Source organism: Hippoglossus hippoglossus, chromosome 21, assembly GCF_009819705.1.
Source record: "Hippoglossus hippoglossus isolate fHipHip1 chromosome 21, fHipHip1.pri, whole genome shotgun sequence".
NCBI lineage: Eukaryota > Metazoa > Chordata > Actinopteri > Pleuronectiformes > Pleuronectidae > Hippoglossus > Hippoglossus hippoglossus.
Genome location: NC_047171.1, coordinates 21,695,227 through 21,713,260, shown reverse-complemented (window position 1 = coordinate 21,713,260; position 18,034 = coordinate 21,695,227). Strand labels below are relative to the sequence as shown.

Sequence of the window (18,034 nt, the reverse complement as noted above, 5' to 3'; positions counted from 1 at the left end):
TACACTATTTCTCTCTTACATGCACTCAGACAGGATAGTGAGAAATATGATGTAAAACATACCTGCAAGGCTCCAGTAGCGTTTCCAACCTCTGCAGTTTGTCCATTTCAGCTGTAGTTGGCATGACAATCTTGGTGTTTGTGGTGAGGACGTCCCTCAGTGGCAGTTCGTTTCTGCGGATGCTTTTTATCATGTCCAGAGTAGAATTCCATCTGGTTTGAACGTCTTGCATAAGCGACTCCTTCTTCTGTCCATGTTCAACTTGTTGTTGCTCTAATTCTGCTGCACTTGCTGGACTGTGTTTAAAGTGCCCCACAACCTTTCTGCACTTGGCCAGGACATTGTCAAACGCACTGTTATGCAGAGATACTGTGACCGAACGCTGGAGACTGTGCGCGAAGCAGGGGACATGATCAAAAGGCAGTTGTCTCGCAGCAGCGATCATATTTCGTGCACTATCTGTGCTAAGTGTGGTGACTTTATTTGACACATTCCACTGCTGTGCAATGTCAGTAAAGTTTCCCGCGCACGTTTCAGCATAATGTCTCTCTGTTTTCATCACAGTCAGAGCATGTGAATGCAGCGCCCACTTTTCATCAATATAATGCACTGTAACTCCGAGGTAATTGTGGTTACCGAGTGATGTCCAGTAGTCCCCAGTGAGAGCAACAGCGGGTGCACGTTGTAAAGTTGTCGCTTTTGCAGTCCTCTCCTTTTCATACAACTCGTGTATTCTTTGTGTGATGGTGCGTCTTGAGGGCATCTCATACCTGCCGTCATTTGTTGCGATTCTCAAAATGTTTCTCAGACCGACGTCTTCCACAACACTAATCGGCCTGCAGTCTGTAGCTATCCACTTCGCTATGGCATTTGTTAGCTTCTCTTGCCTTTGTTTATCTATACTCCTCCCTGCATCTAACGGAGTCTGCCGAAGCCTCGCTCCACTGTCTGTTTCGTTGAATGATTTGCTGGTATCAACTGTGTGTTTTGCATTTAGGTGATATTTTAGACTGGAAGTACTCCGGTGATAAGAAAATTCAACTTGGCAGTGGTTACAAATAACTTTGGTTCTGTCGACTCCGCCGTCTGGAAGAACTTTAAAATGAAAATGGCCATGTAAAAGCTCCGTACCCTTCTCCATGTTTGTTTATTCGCCAATTCTTTTCTTTTCCGGTTCCGCAGCAGTCAGCAACAGTGTTTCACAAAATAAAAGCCTGTGAGCAACAGACTTTTACAATAATACAATAAATAATAAAACCTGCGCTAATGCGCGATAAAATAATTGTTGGCATTAAATAATTGATGAGTTAACGCGATTATAACGAGTTAACTTGCCCAGCCCTAATCATAACGTTAAGATCATAATAATTAAAACAAACTCATTAAATCACACCACTTCATAAATAACATGTCATATATAAATACAATTTAGGAGATGAGCTTTGGAAAGGAAAATACAACAGTATCAGCATCAATAACAAAATTTGCTGAAATATTTTATTATTATAAGTGTGGCATTGACACAAAGTTCAGTTTTTACCTTACCTGAGCTTTTTATTTTTCACTTGGCCCAAAACATGAACTGATACAATTGTTGAGGTGTAAGTTAAATATCACAATTCAACATGAAGTAGAATGACCCAGTAAACTGAGAGATTGCAAATAAATAGCTGTTCAGAGAATGTTCACCAGGACGAACGCCACAAACACAGGCTCTTTTCCAGCCAAGGGAACAAAGGTGAAATGCTGCTGTAGTCGACCTACAAAACAGGTTTTTCTCTTTTTATCATGTAGCATGGAAGAGGACCAGAAAAGAGCTGGTGACCTGCCAGAGGCTGGCAGAGCAGAACGACATTTACCAGCATTCATTCAGGTCTGCTGGATGTTTCCCACTCAGGATAGAATAGTTTGGGTGCCATGTCTGAAGCAGGGGATTTGTTGAAACAACAGTATTTATGCTACGTTGATGAAAACATTTATTTTATACATATGCATCATTAACTGCCAAATAAAACCCACAACACCCCAGAGGAAGTCTGGGTCATCGTGAGGGCTTCAGTGCTGCTGATGCTGAACAAACACCTGCTAATAATGCACGTGAAAATAACAGCACTAAATACCAGTACGCACTTTAAGTCCTAAAAATATTGAATTAGCAGCCGCACAGGTTTGATACTGGCATCAGTATTGTACCTGTAGTTGGCTCTACCTATTTACACGACCCTAGAATAACACTATCAAATATGATCTCAGATCATATTTCCATATCTGAATAAATCTGCCTCTTGGTAACAAGCATCATCTCTCAATATGTGTATTTAAAATGGGTTTATACACAATTTTTTGTTATGTATACATCACATACCCATGTGATACACACATATACCAGCAACTCTCAATTAATTTCTTCCATGGATTCTGTCTCGTTCTGTCTTTGCATATTCCTTCATTTTAAAGGTTCCCTGATGAATATTGGAGATTAAACACAGGTTTCTCTTGAAGTCTTTTTAACTGATGTACAGTTCAGCGTTTCTCTTCAACTTGCTGGACCTGGTTCTGACAGATGAAGCTGTGACCCTCAGTCAGCTCCACACTTCTCACAGGAGATCGTACCTACTCACCAAAGTTACATAGAACAGACGTTCAGGGTGAGGAGTGGGAATGAGAGAGGAGACATTCTCCATGTTCACACTCACTCAACCATCAAACTCACTTTAATGAAGCTGCTAACTTAAGTTAATATGTTGCATAATGTTGCTTTAATTGTCTATATTACTGGATATAAGGAAAAGACCATTTACAGTTAGATATCCCTCAAAATATAGTACTTGTGTGTTTATATCTACTCAGAAAATCAACAAAAACTAGTGATTCATCATCAAGGTTCATCATCAATTTTCTTACCTTTACATTTGTACTGTCATGATGAGATGATGAATCTCAGCTGTATTAATGTCTTATCTTTTGCTTAAACAAGGTCAGTGAAATTGCCCCTGAAATGAACCAAAGTGCCATTAAAAAATGAGATGAAGTGGACTCAGAAAAACCCTCCGGAGAAAAGAATTTGTTTTGTTAGTGACTGCTGGCTAATGTCCCATCTTCACTATGTGGTGTCCTGCAAATTAGGACAGACATGAAAGCTGTGCAAACTTCCGAGGGGACGACTGGGGACATTGAAATGTGAGCTTATCAGGGAAAGGGTAAACAAAACAGGAAATGAAAGGAATCACGCTGCCAATATATTGTGGGTGTCGAGAAGAAATAACACCCAGGGCTTGGATAGATGCTTTTCATGCCACATGTTGTTCTCTGCCAAGGACTTTGAGGCACAGTCGAAAAATGAATAATTCACTTTGACTCATTTGCCTGTGTCTCGCTGTTTCCCCTTTTTCCTGCTTTGTCACTCTCTCCCTTTGTGTCCTTTAACACTGCTGTTTTTAACTTGTTTCCCCCCCCCCCTCTCTCTGTACAGATCACACCTCAGTTGGAGGACTTGGGGACAGTTTTTACGAATACCTGCTGAAGGCGTGGCTCATGTCAGACAAGACGGATACAGAAGCCCGGAAGACCTATGATGACGCCATCGAGGTACAATCTAAGCCAAAGATTTGACCATTTACCATGTAACAAACTGTCAATAATGTGAAGAAAACAAACTAAAACTCATCACTCTTCAGTTAGCTGATGTCATTTATCATTGAGGTGTATTATGAAACTTTGAGCTAAACCATCACATTAAAGACCATCTCATACATTTCACTCCTGGCAAAAGACACCCACAGAAAGAATAAAAATATCCTTCAGGAGGTGATGAAACATTTACACTTTCTTAACAGTATGTTACTCAGGTAATTTCGCTGTTTATTGAAAGGCAAAAAATCTTGTCAGTAAGGCTGCGTTTCAAAATGTGACAAAGTATAAACCTTTCAAACAGTTTAGATACCTGAAAGTAGTTGCACACATCCCTGCTTTAGGATGCAACCTTTGTGTTTAACACTTGAGTCTTCGAGTCAGTCAAATTTGGCATATTTCGATATTTTAAGTCAAATAATTGATTAAAAATTATTATTGTGCTCTAAATATCAGTTTTTTGTGTTGAAAGAAAGTGAAAAAAAAAAATCCTGGATCAGCCTTCAAATTGAATGGGGTCTTCCTTGGTCCATACCCCACTCTTCCACCAAGTTTAAATAAAATCGCTTCAGTAGTTTTTGCCTAATCCTGCCAACAGTAATACAAACAGCAATGAAAAGCAATCTCTTTGGTGGAAGTAATGACATAACGACATAAATCTAGGAGAAGAACTGCACAGACTCAGATCTGTAATCCCGGTCCCACCATGCACCTATGGAAGAGAACAGTACCGGCTCCAATAGTAATTGTCACCATAATTTGTTTCTTTTTCCAATACCCGTCTGTACAAATGAGGGACGTCCTTTTAGTTTTTTCAAAGAAAGTAAGAGTAGATTTGTCAGGAAACAGATGTGATTGTTCTGTAGCTGATGAAGAAATCTGTCAGTCAATGAGAGTCAGAGTGAGCAGAGCAGATGCTGCAGGGTGAGCGATGTGACGCGATTTTAAATCTTTCTCTCATCACTTTCTTCCGTTGTATTTTGTTCCCATCCCATGCATACATACACTCAATATTAACACCCCAATCACACAACTTCACCACGGTAATACATTCACATGCACAAACACTTAAAATTCCATTTATAACCTCTGTCCGCGTTCCCACTATAATAAATAAATACTGTGTCATTAACCCTTCTGTGGACATATCTCTTCAAATGTCCACATTCTTACTCAAACACATAAATTCTATCCGTCGCTGTGTATCGTTTCTATCCCTACCTGCATACAAATGAAGTCGCACACTTAATATTCCATCTGCAACCTCTGTCCACATCCTCACTGAAATTATGCTGCTTATTTCCACTTTTTGGGTTTCTATCTTCCCACAAACGACCTCACTTGTCTCCAAATCCATAAATCTCCTACATTCATCATTTACGGTTTCCACAACGTTTCCACACACTCACACACTTGCTCTCTCTCCTTAGGCCATCGAACGCCACCTGATACGCAAATCCAACGGCGGTCTGACATTCATTGGTGAGTGGAAGAACGGCCACCTGGAGAGAAAGATGGGCCACCTGGCGTGCTTCGCCGGCGGCATGTTTGCGTTGGGCGCTGATGGTTCACCCGACGACAAGGCCGGGCACTACCTGCAGCTGGGAGCCGAGATCGCGCACACCTGCCACGAGTCCTACGACAGGACAGGTGAGAGTCGCAAACACACACAACTGCACATGTGTTGTAAGCATCCGTTCACTGGCAGGACAACACAATAAAGAGTTGTCTGTAGAATAATATGTTAATTTTGTTTATTAAAATACAGAAGTGACCCGCGGAGCAAAGAACATAATATTTACTGCATCTGTCAAAGGAATTCTAGTTTTATTAGACTGCTAGATCAGGTGCTAACTTTTTTTTTTTTGGCAGATATTATATTTTCAGTGGCTCAAAGCGTAAAATATATAATCTATTCAACAGTGACCTTCAGACATACCCCCTGGGATGTTTTTCAATAAACATCAGAAGTTCTCACCAAAGAAATACCAGTGTGTGGTCGTGCATCATGAGTTAAATAGCAACGGCTGTCTGAAGTCGGCCTGTTTCTTCTTAATGAGCAGCCAGTGACCTGTGTGTGTGGACACACTTTACACACTGATTCATAAACTGAGCTGTATTCAACAGCACTTCAACAATTTTGACGACCAAGCACTTAAGGATATTTTTAATCTTTTAATGCCTGTATTTTTCTCTTCATCATTCCCAACCTTCCCTCCATTCTTCCTCCTCACACTTCTTTCATTCATTCCACCTTCTTACCCTTCCATCTTTTATTTCTTCCTTTTTTTCGCTTGTCCTTTTTCCTGTTCTACCTTCTCTCTCTCCATTCCCCTCTTCCCCTCTTTATTTCTCTCTTTCCCCATCTCCATTTTTCACTTTCTCCCTCCAGTGCTGAAGCTCGGCCCGGAGGCCTTTAAGTTTGACAGCGGGCTGGAGGCGGTGGCAGTGCGGCAGAATGAGAAGTACTACATTCTGCGACCGGAGGTCATTGAGACCTACTGGTACATGTGGAGGTTCACCCACGATCCCAAATACCGGCAGTGGGGCTGGGAGGCAGCACAGGTAAAGAAGCATACATTTGTATATACTGTAAAAGAGATTAGTCATGGTTTAGTCCATCTATTTTACATCAGGTGATGAATTATTTGTTCATTTTGAGTTTCATGGCTGTAAGCAGTTTTAACTGACCTCTACACTGCTTTGCACAAGGAGAAATACTACGTAGGATGTTGTGATACATTGGTTTAACTTGTTTTGCTGCAGAGAAAACATATAAGTCCATATGTACCCAAACACAGTGAAGCCAAAGATTTCTGAATATCTTGCATCGTTAAATTGAGGACAGCTTTGAAAGAGAGAAAGTGATGACTCCATGAATCGTTGGCTCTTCAATCCAATGTCTCGCTCTTGAAAATAGTTGCAGACAGAGAACGGCTACAAACTGCAACATCATATCAACCTAGAATCTAATTTAAAATTGATGGAACTGATTAAATTGACATTAGCAGGTCCCGTTTTGCACGGTGGGTCATTCAACAAGTTGAGGACAAGCTATGTATTTATGCTTTGAAGTTGGATAAGAAGGAGACTTAAACCTAGATTTAACAATTGGCTTGAAAGTATTACAGAGATTCGTGAGATGAAATCATTGACTTTCCCTCTGAAATTGAGAAATGATGCTTACATTCCAAAGTGGATAAAGAGGATAGGGTGTTGTTTTGTTTCACTGATTAAAATGTAATTTTGCTTCCTCGTGGATATCTTAAATTTTGCGTAGATACTGTGGTGGCAATTTCTATTTAATAATACAAACATAACATTGTCTCTCGGAAAGTTCAATTCTAACACCTGCAGGTGGGCTCACCCCACACAGCCACCTAGTGTAACGTGTATAGAATGAGCACAGAGCATAGGAGAACAACTAAAATTATACAATCAAAAGCCCCTCCCTGCGAGGAAGAAGTAGTCCCTCATCTTCTTCACTGTTTGTCCAGGGTGGGCAGACATCCTGTCCCCCTCTCTGTGCGAAACCCCTGGTGACTTCTGGTGTGAGACAATCTGTCTCCGAGATCCCCTATCTTCATTTACAACATCAAAAGACCCCAGTCCTGTATACAATGCAGGATCCCCTCACCTATCTATATCAAACACACTGAGTGACACCTGCTGTGACCATTTGCCCAGTCGCACATGTGGGGGAAGCCATGAACACTATTACCTTAAGCAACACTCAACCACGAGAACCACATCTGTTCATACATTCATCTAAATACATATCTGTTCTTCTATTAAACATTACACAAATGCAAAATCTGCCAGTACAATACAAACTAGCAGGCATTTGTTGCTCTAAAGTATTATTTTTACTTTTGTCAAAAGACAATGTTGCTGAAGGACGTTCAAACATCACTCAGCCCAAGCTTTTTTCCAGCCTCTATAAATTAATTGTTTGTTGCACATGTTCTTTCTTAACTGAAGCACTTGATCCAAAGGGGTTGATATGGTTCTAGTTTTTAAAAGACTAGCAGAGTTTGAAGCAGAGAGTACATCTGTAGCAATGACCCTGGTGAGCATGGTAGGAAAGTACACGCAGTGAAGTACATCTTTCTGTGACCTGACCTCAGCATCCATCTTTTTAGACACTTAAAAACACAAGAACTTTCAATTTGCTTTGTGGCTGATGGATTTAAAGGGCAGCTATGAAATCGTAGATGAAATGAAAGAATCAGCGGTGGCCCCAGTGGCAGGTTCATGCTTTTCAAATCTTCTCGTTAATAACATGGTTTTATTTCACCTTTGAACTCTATTTTTCCTGTTAAGAAAGCCAGTATCTTTAACTAAGATTTTCAGTAGAAAATGTGCTTATTTTTGTCCAGTGGGAGGAAGTGGAGACGTGTCGTCCATTTTTATTTACAGTCTATAATTATGTGTCAATAATTATCACACTTGCAAACATTTGATGGCTGTTCGTACCACCTTTTTGTGTGTGTGTGTGTGTGTGTGTGTGTGTGTGTGTGTGTGTGTGTGTGTGTGTGTGTGTGTGTGTGTGTGTGTGTGTGTGTGTGTGTGTGTGTGTGTGTGTGTGTGTTAAATCTTAATACCTGCTGTTGAATTTGAGGACTTGTGTTACTAGTTATTTAATACCTTTGTGTTTTAATGTGAAATTCTTCATGAAAGTAGAAAAGAAATGAAAGCCCTCTCTATCATCTTTACTCAGCTGCTCCACTTCCTCTGACACAGGATTAAAGAGCTCGTCTTCTATCCGGCAGTCGATGTGTCTTCTCTGTGTAAATCTCAGCCGACCTGCTCATCATCCATTTCTTCTCCTTTCACTCTGTTTTCATATTCCCCTTTTTCTCTTTTGGCTGCCAATCGTCTTGTCAACTTTTCCCCTTGTGTTTCTCAGCAGTGAAGCTGCTTCTCTTTGTTTCTCTAAGTGGGAGTAAGTGGATACACACTCATGAGCCAAACAAATTATACTGGCAAGTGTGTTTATTATGTGTGTTTGTAACTAGTGTGAGTGACACGAAAGGGAGCCGCTGCTGAAGGGCTCATCCTTCCCTCTCAAATAATTTGATATGACAGTTCCTACTCTATCTTCTGCTGCATATATCTAAAGTTTTATTTCTATTAAACATGTTGATATTCAGAAGTCACAAGGTTTAAGTAAAGTCTTTAATGTAACCAAAGAAAAATATTGTGTTTAACTTGCTCTCTGATGAGGGTTGGTAATCGTTTTGTTGGTACCACATATAACATGGGTAAGAAGAGAAAGCAAGACATGTCAGACAGAAATAACAGATTGAGGATGCAACAATTGAGGATTTTTTTAATCCTTATTGTTAGAAGGTAAAGTAAGATAAGATAAGCTTTATTTGTCAGTCACATACACAATTATACATGGTACAATATGCAGTGAAGTGTGTTATTGTGCCTGCATCCAGTTTATAAAATAGTAAACTAAAAGACACAATATAAAAATAGCCCACAAAGGTATAATATAAAAGTTATTATAAATTTACCATAATTAGAAGAAAAAAATAAAAAGCATAATTACCTCTGCCAAGGAGGTTATATTTTTGTCATTATCATTATCATTGCTGTTTGTCAGTTAGCAGGATCACTCAAAAACTTTGTGGAGGGGTGAGACATTTCCCAAGGAACAACCCTTTCAATTTTGGAGTGGATCCAGATAAATACAGGAATTTATTTTTACTTTCTTTAACATGACGAGATATGGTGTTTGCCTCGGTGAATGTATGTGCTCTCCAAACGTGTCCTGTCGAGTTGTTTTTGTTAACCTTGTCTTGTGTCTTATTAAAATACTGAAGTCCAACACTATACACCTGCTCTGACATGTACATAACTAGTGTGTGTAGTCTGCAGCAGGTTTAAACATCGTTTTACAGCAATTTATTAATTCCTAATACATTAATAACCCTGAAACCCTTGAATAACTCAGATTCTCTTTATTTCATTATCAGTTCTCGATACACAACTTTACTGCTGTGTCCCAGATCCACACTACACACATATAGTAGTGTAGGGTTTCCCTGTATGCTGTCACTTTTTTTTTTTGTCATCATACTTTTGCATCTCATATCAACATGAAAATATTGCATACATGTACCTTCAGATGTCACTCACTGCCAAGTTCACATCCCAGATATAAGAAAAATATAAGTAGAATGTAGGTGGTATTGTTGTATATTGTTGTACAGTATTTTACTGTATTGACTTTTATATTTTCCTGGTCAGTGACTGCAGATAGAAATGAGTTGAATTGCTAACTCTGGCTTAACGGTTGTGCTGTACATGGCCCCTGTTAAATACACTAAGAAACAAATGGCTCCAACAGTTAGTAGCTCCTCCATTTCCATTTGGATTGTATTGTGGGAGAATTGTGTACACACTCAAATATCTTCTTTTTTTTTACCCATACTTTTATGGGTTGAAGTTCCAAAATGTGACAGGAGTCTGAATGCGTCTTTTCAGTTCTCACACGTGATGAAATATAAACTCACTCAATTAAACTAATGTGTATGAATGTGTGTGTGACACAAAGGCTGCTGTGAGACTCTGCAGTGTGGATGCAGAAGGACAAACGCACGTCTGGCACAACAGCCCATGAAGAACAGGATTTGAGGTTGAAACTGCCTGCTACAGAAATCTGCTGACAGCAAAATGATGGAGAAGACGTGCGTGCGTGCGTGTGTGTGCGTGTGTGTGTCATAGAGAGAATGAAGGACAGAGATAATGCTTTCAATTACATGCATTAATAGTAAAAGTCGATAAGGTTTGAGCAGGAGTGTCATGCAGCCAGAATTTTTATGGAGGCACCGGTTTCATTGTAACAAGTGCTCATTGCAAATGAATAGCACACACAGGTGATGGCTCTCTGTCGCCATCACCAGCTGGACGGCCGCTGCATTTTTAATGAGCCGTTACAGACTAGTTTTTTTTGTGTTTGTCTTGTGTCTGGTTTCAATTAGGCAACACATTTCTGTTCCTCAGAGCCAAAAAACGGCACTTTAACATTTGCAGTGGAGCTCATCAAGGTGTGTGGGAAACATGTCATTACGTGTGATGATGACTGGCTCACTGATTTGCGACTGTTTTGGAGAAATAAGCAAGTGCAGCATAGAAGTGGAGTGCTGCTCACGTTGATAATAGAATTTAAAATCAGCCCCTGAGAACACATGACGATCAAAACTGAAATATTTATGAAGTGTTGAGAGCCACATCAACAGGCTATTCCACAGCAATAACAGTAAAACCTCAATTATATGCTCTTGCAGATCCATCCACTGACGTCTGAGGACACGACAGACATGTAGTTATTTATGAAACTATTATTATACCTAATAATTCTTTCCTCCACCAAGGTTATGTTTTCACCCCGGTTGGTTGGCTGGTTTTTGCACGATTACGCAAATACTACTGAACAGATTTCCATTAAACTGGGTGGCACATGGGCCAAGAAAGATCCCATTGAATTTTGGTGCAGATCAGGACAAAATGGAATATCCAGGAAGTTGTTTTTATCCCTTCCTTTACCATTGTGAGATTTATTTGGCTTCTTTTTTAGTGTTAGCATGATGAATGTATCATCTCCTGATCATGCTTATTTATGTTCATTTATTTGATTTATCATCTTTTTTAATTCTATTAGTCAACCAGATTATTTATTTGGTTATGAGTTGCTCTGTTATTGCAGAGTTGATACAATAAAAATAACTTTATCTAAGATGTCAGAAAAAGATACCACAGGTTAGTTATGTAGCCATAGGTGTCAAAAAAGGTTTTTATTTGTTCTAAGCTTTATTTCTCTGCAGTGTTTTGTTGTCATAGTAACACTATGTATACAGGATCCAACACTTTTTTTTTAAAGTGTTGGTGATTCTTGATGTTTTTGTCACAGTGCATCAAGTACAGAAATATATAACATTACAATATTCTGGGCTCTGCTGTGGGTTGGGGTTGGTCTGACCGGCTGTCCTCCATGTTTGTAGTTTTTGTTCTTGTAGAATCATCGACATGTTTGGACGATCTTTTTGTTATTACTTTAAGAAAAGTCTAAACAACATTAGTGCTTCAAAAAGAAAAATTATTCTTGAAATCCATCCACAAACAGATTACAGGTCCAAAAGCTGCTGTTGTCTTCTCCTCAAGCAGCTGTGCACCAAAAAGAAAGTGAACAGCTAAAACCTGAGAGCAAAAGATGCGTTTGATAAACGATGCACTTTGCCACTCAACTATCATTTTCCCATTGAAATCTTCAAATAAAGGTATAAAGACAACCTGATGAACCCACAGGCTCTGCATCACTTTAAGAAACGCTTTGTGTCATTAAGCAGCAGTTTTCCCACATTAGGAAGCTGCTTTGTGAGGAGACATTTGAAAGGAATGAGATGTAAATGCAGGGGAGGCAGAGTGTGGGGGTTTGTGGTAATCGTCTTTTCCTCGAGTTTTATGTTTTTCTTTACAGCTGCTGTTTCCTGTATGCGTCTCCCTAGGACTCGCTCTAATCTGTCACAAGCAAAGAAATTAATTACAGCATGCTTTTGTAAGCTTATTAAAATGGTGCTCTCCTTTGCCCCCTCCACTGTTCTTCCCTTCCTTCCGTCCTTCCCTCCGTTCTCGTCTCCTCCAGGCCATTGATAAGTACTGCAGGGTGAGCGGAGGTTTCTCGGGAGTGAAGGACGTCTACTCCTCCAACCCGACCTACGACGACGTGCAGCAGAGCTTCTTCCTCGCAGAGACGCTCAAGTAAGTCCACAGTAATTGGTTCTTTATTGCCTCGACCAATGAAACATCAGTTGGTTTGTTGATTGATTAATCATATTAGCGGTTTGTTGGGGGACTCGCAGGCAGACTGATTGAAAAGATTACTCACATTTTCAAAACTAAATGAAAAAAGAAATACAAAAGCTTTGTTGAAATCTCCTCTAAATCACTGTACTACCGATTTCATCAGTATAATGATTCAATTAGACCCAATTTCTTTTTATTTACATGCTAAAAGGGGTCAATCACAATCAAGTTACATTTAGCAAATTATTTTTATTTCGAACCAGGCAGCTACACTCATAAGCTTTTAACAAATGATGACATCATGACGTCATGGTAGGCCTTCCTACTGTGGCCTAGTTCTCAAAGACGCTTAACAAAAACAGAGCTCAAAGCAAGAAAAAGGTGTATTCAACAGGAATTCTTGAGAAAGGGATTTCAAAACCATATAAGTTAAAGTGTACTTTTTTCTGTTTGATCATGTTTGTAACAACAGATCATTTTTAAAATGGTAAATTAAAAATAGCATTGTGTGCAAACAACAGAGGCGGAGGCTGTGAATGTGAAAACCTCACTGAACAGTAAAACTCACATCACAGGAGGAGTGGGAGCGATTCAGACAAACTTCATGTACTGATCAGATCCTAATAACTTGTGATGAGTGTAGATGTTTATTAGTCAAAGTGAGAGCAGGTCAGCAGCAGAGTGGAGGAGGACACAAAAACTCCAGCTTGGTACAAGCCAGCCTTCTGATCATTGAGCAGCTGTGGATCATAGAGGAAGCTCTGTATTTTCACTGTTTGTTTCCACTGTTCCTCAACAAAGTAACTTACCTGCTTCACGTGTCCGAGCACACACACACACACACACACACGTGTCCTCTCTCGCTGGAGTGAACACCGCTCACGTTCTTCATTTGTAAACTGATTTGCTTGGTTTAGCGTTCACAAAGAATGTGAACAAACTGTCAATAACCGTCTCTGACCTCTCGTCAACTCGCTGGGACTCTTCACTTTCGCTCTCTCTCATGCTCTCTGAGTCTCTTGCCTCATCTCCTGAAACACAAATACACATGCGCGCACAAGAGTTTTCTGGATGGGCGGGGGAGTGAGCTGTCTGCTGTGAGAGGGGCATGAGAAGAGAGCGAAAGAAGTGAAACTCCAAAGATATTTTATGCTGATGCGTGACAATTTGTACTCGATGGTTGCGATATAGTCATTTAATACATCTCACGCGAAACAAGCCGCGAGTATATTCGATATATCGCCCACGCCTAGTACATATGTCATACAACAAACTGTAATGTGTCCCTGTGATTACAATTTGAAACGAAAAACAACCACATCAAATGTAAACAAACATGAAGCTTGGTTCAGACTTTCCGGTATGAAAACAGCCTTGCACTGGATTCAGTTTACAATAATTAACTTTTAAGAAAGTGGACACCACTGTGTGGCGTTATATTGTCCTGGATACTGTAACTACAGTAATGATACTCGCAGATATGATCAATTCATACTAAATAGTCTTGTGAAAACTGTTTGATATTAACATGTTTCAAATCACTAAAATTGAACGAAACTTTTAGAATCGTTATCTTTGTGGTGAGACATTTTTTTGTGGTTACATATAGAACCACTTGACCATAGATCACTTACCTGTCCTCTCTGTGTTCGAATGTTGTGAGAGTGGGTGATGCTCTTCAGAGGGTAATTACAGGTTAACTCGCTGGCATCTGTTGTTGTTCCTTTCCATTAGAGACCTTTGCTCTGTACGCAGCCACAAAATGTTTTAAAGGATGACTGATGCAAAGGCCAGCTCTCATTTCTCTGTGGTGCGTCATCATCATCATCATTATCATCATCATCACTACTACTGATGGACGAAGGGAGAGAAAGGCCGAGTAACAGGCCGTGAGCCAGAGGGAGAATTAAAGCCTAATGTGGCTCTCTGCCTTCCCCTGCTGGTAGCTCTGTGAATCTTCTCCCATTAATACTGTAAACACACCTGAGTTACTAGAGGTGAACAGAGCTTTATACTGTCAGTCCACCATTGTGACGGGTCAAAGAAATCCATAAAACAGAGAACAATCCTCTTTACCGGCTGCTCAGCGCTTCATATTTAACTTTAATGTTTCTGAAATTAACTCCCACAAAGAATCAAATGACACTAAAACGTGTCTTTGGTGTATCAGTCATTAAAGGTCACAGGCCACACTGGCTGCTTACTCTTTGAGACGATGACATTTGAATGGCGTCACGCAGCCTTTGGTGTCTGTGTTCCCTGTCGTCGTCACATCAAGACGTCCGTGTCAAACAGGCTCCTGATTGGCTGCCTGATCGGCGCTGTACAAAGATGTAGCAGCGGAACCTCTGCTCCTCTGCTGCGTGAGGATTATTAATCAAATGTACAGTTTCTTGACTGTGTGCTTTGTCAAATTTGTTTCTAAGATAATAAGATTTTATTTAAATCTTGCAACAAAACAAGTGGATTTAATTGCAGATTTTTAAGCTGGAAAACTTGATTTAGAAATGTTTCTTTATGTCTATATGTACTGTACAAAGCCTTTTCTTATGGAAGTGTCTGGGATAGTAAGAGTGAATTATTACATGTGAATACACTGGAAAACCAACTAAAACAATGCAGATCATGAAATCATAATCTTCTTCGCAATATAATGAATTCTTTTCACCAAGATCTATGAATTAATCATTTGGAAAATTATGAAAATTTCCCCACAACCACAAACAATTATGTCACCAGTATGAGCCCAGAACACAAGGTGTTAACCAGACCATGTTTATTTTAAACAGTTGAGTAACTCAAATATTATTTATAATCACTTGAAAAACTCCTCTGGAATTTTATGTTGACAAATCAGCCAATGTTCCTGTTTCACCTGAAAGAGACCGATGAGTCAAAAAGTCAACACTGATGAGACTTAACCGTCAATCACACATCAGAGGAGACGTAACAGAGTCGGACATGTTTACAAATCTGTGGATTTTGACTTTGCTGTACCTATAACCTGTAACTATGTATTCTGTCCTTCCTCTCCCCCTTACCTCCCATCCTCACCCCCTTTTCCTCCGTTTATTACGCACCATCCCCGCCCCCCCACACATCCCACCCCACAGGTACCTGTACCTGTTGTTCTCCAGCGATGACCTGATGCCTCTGGAAAGCTGGGTCTTCAACACGGAGGCTCACCCGCTTCCTGTTCTCCACCTGGGCAACATCACGCTGCCCGGCAGCGAGCCGGCTCAGCGGTAGATGGACAGACCTTTCTCCCTCCGCCAACGGCACCAGGGGGCGCCACATGTCTGCCCGCCTGCCCCAAAAAACAAAACAAAAAAAAAATCACCCACCAACACTGGACAAACTTACATTCTGATCTACAGACTCTCAACTGCGTTCGGACTGCAGACATCGACAGGAGACGGAGCGAGAGCCTCCAGCACAGACCTCTGCACAGAAGAAGAGAGGTTCTGAGGTTCTCCCACAGGAGAAGAGAGGTTCTGAGGTTCTCCCACAGGAGAAGAGAGGTTCTCTTCTTCTGTCTTTAAATCTTTGACTTTTTCTCTCCATCGCTCTGTCTTCTCTGCTCAGAAGGACGGTGGGTGCGCTGCTCAGCCTCAAGTTTGGCTTGAACTCTTTTCTCTGAAGGACTGAGCTCCAAAGCTGGTGGCTTGACTTAGTTTTTTTGTTATCATTTTTTGTGTTTTATTTGACCAAACTTTGCTCCCATACAGACTTGAGGCACTGAGAGTGCTCTGTGGGGTTTTGTGAAGGACAATGACTTTGACACTGGGCCTGATGGAGGTGTCATTTTTCCACACAGACAGACTTGAGGACTTTACAGGGTCTGTTAATAAAGTGTGATATATTTTTGGGGGGTTGGAAAAATCCTGAATGGGGACACAGGGTTGAATCAAAGCCCTCCGTTTCTCCTGACCCAACCCCGACCCACTCGCCGTTTGATGGTCATCAGATGAACTTTGACCTGGAACTGTCAGCATCTCCCCACCTCCTCAGATCCTTGTATTTTCAGCAAAGCGGACCAGAAACAGCAGCAGGCCTCCCTCCATCTTCACCACTTCTCAACACCTTTCCACTTTCTCCTCCAGTTGGACACATCACCCCCAAACCATTCTGCTGCTACTCGATTGGATGCTGCTTTTTTATCTCTCACATTTTTCTTATCAAACCATCTCTTATTTCCCTCCCAGCGTTTCAGCACTTCTCTCATCTCTCCTGTCTGCTTCTTTCCCGCCTTTTCATAAATCACATCACATAATTTTCACACCATTCAAGGCTTGAACCCAACCATGCTTCCATAAGAGTGTGTGTGTGTGTAAGAGTGTGTGGTGGTTAAAATTACCCCTGCTGTAAATCAAAAGTTTGTGCACTTTGTATGGGAAGAGGAGTGTGGAGGTGTAGCACTGGAAGAGCTGAATAAACGAAGACGTCCAATTCCACAATTTACTCTTACTTTCGACCTTGTATCACTGCTCAGCCACCAAAACCGAAGGCTTCATTAACCCACTGCGGTGTTAAAAATCCACAATCCTACTCTCATTTTCTCTTCTCTCGTCTCCTTCGTCTTAATCCCTGCGTCACTTCTCCACCAGAAGAAGTCTTAGAACGTTCAGGCCTTTAGTCTCAGGGTTTCACACATGCTTCTGAAAAGTCTGGCAAAGAATGAAACCGTATCTCATATCACTGAAATTGGAACATAAAATGTGGAAAATACTTTTTCCATTTTCAGAGAAACATTCACCTGTGAACCTGCCCCGTGATCTGACCCCGTTCATCACATTGTCAAACAACTAAATGAATCATATCATCAAAAACATCTAGAGCATTAAAACTATAAAGAAACTGTGGTCGGAGGAAAACATATAGTTTCCGCCGTAGACTGTAAATAAAGATGGACGACGCGTCTCCACTTCCTCCCTCTGTACAAAAATAAAGCTAATAGATCCCAGACTTGGGCGCCGCCATCTTTCTCCTTTAACGTCACATGCACTCGACCAATCACAGGTCAGTCTCAGCTGTCAATCATGATGATCCACCCCATTTTTTTTTTTTTGCACCAAATAACAAATACTAATGCTCACATGGAGGAGGCATTATCAGCCACCAGAGGGCAATACAGATTTTTTTGGGGGGTTTCACTTTTGGGAGCCGTCATGTCGTCCCTCTTTAAACACAGGCTCTGGGTTTTACCATGATTTTAAACCATTATTAAGTATAATAAATTACTAACGTTATAAAAAATACAGTCGGTTTAATGATGGGCTCAGTACACTTGTGCAATGAACGTGTGTGTTTGTGTGTGTTCGTGACAGAGAGACTGACAGTGTGTTAAAAATGTGACATTTTCTACGAGTGTGTTTGTCACCAGATTGTTTGACATGAATCTCGTTTCCAAAATGCGCTGAACCAGGAAGGTTTATATCTGGTTTCCTTCTCGAGCCTTATTTTCATTTGTGATGCCTTGGGTGACACCGTGCTCTTTATTTCCAGTGTGTTTTTATGATGTGTTGTTGTGATATAAAATTCCTGTCATTGTTTTTATTTGCACAAACTGCCATCTGGGGTGCACATG

At 40.6% G+C, this 18,034-nt stretch overlaps 1 protein-coding gene across 2 annotated transcripts in view; it reads left to right on the top strand.

Moving 5' to 3' along the window:
- Positions 1 to 15,923, top strand: part of man1a2 (mannosidase, alpha, class 1A, member 2) — a 114,376-nt gene extending 98,453 nt beyond the window's left edge. For both annotated transcript variants that reach the window (XM_034574827.1, XM_034574828.1), the window contains exons 10-14: positions 3,473 to 3,588; positions 5,061 to 5,280; positions 6,023 to 6,195; positions 12,287 to 12,402; positions 15,561 to 15,923. In XM_034574827.1, the coding sequence (XP_034430718.1) occupies positions 3,473 to 3,588; positions 5,061 to 5,280; positions 6,023 to 6,195; positions 12,287 to 12,402; positions 15,561 to 15,696 (761 nt within the window). In that variant the 3' untranslated portion in view covers positions 15,697 to 15,923. The remainder of the gene's footprint in view (positions 1 to 3,472; positions 3,589 to 5,060; positions 5,281 to 6,022; positions 6,196 to 12,286; positions 12,403 to 15,560) is intronic.
- The last annotated feature ends 2,111 nt before the right edge of the window (positions 15,924 to 18,034 follow it).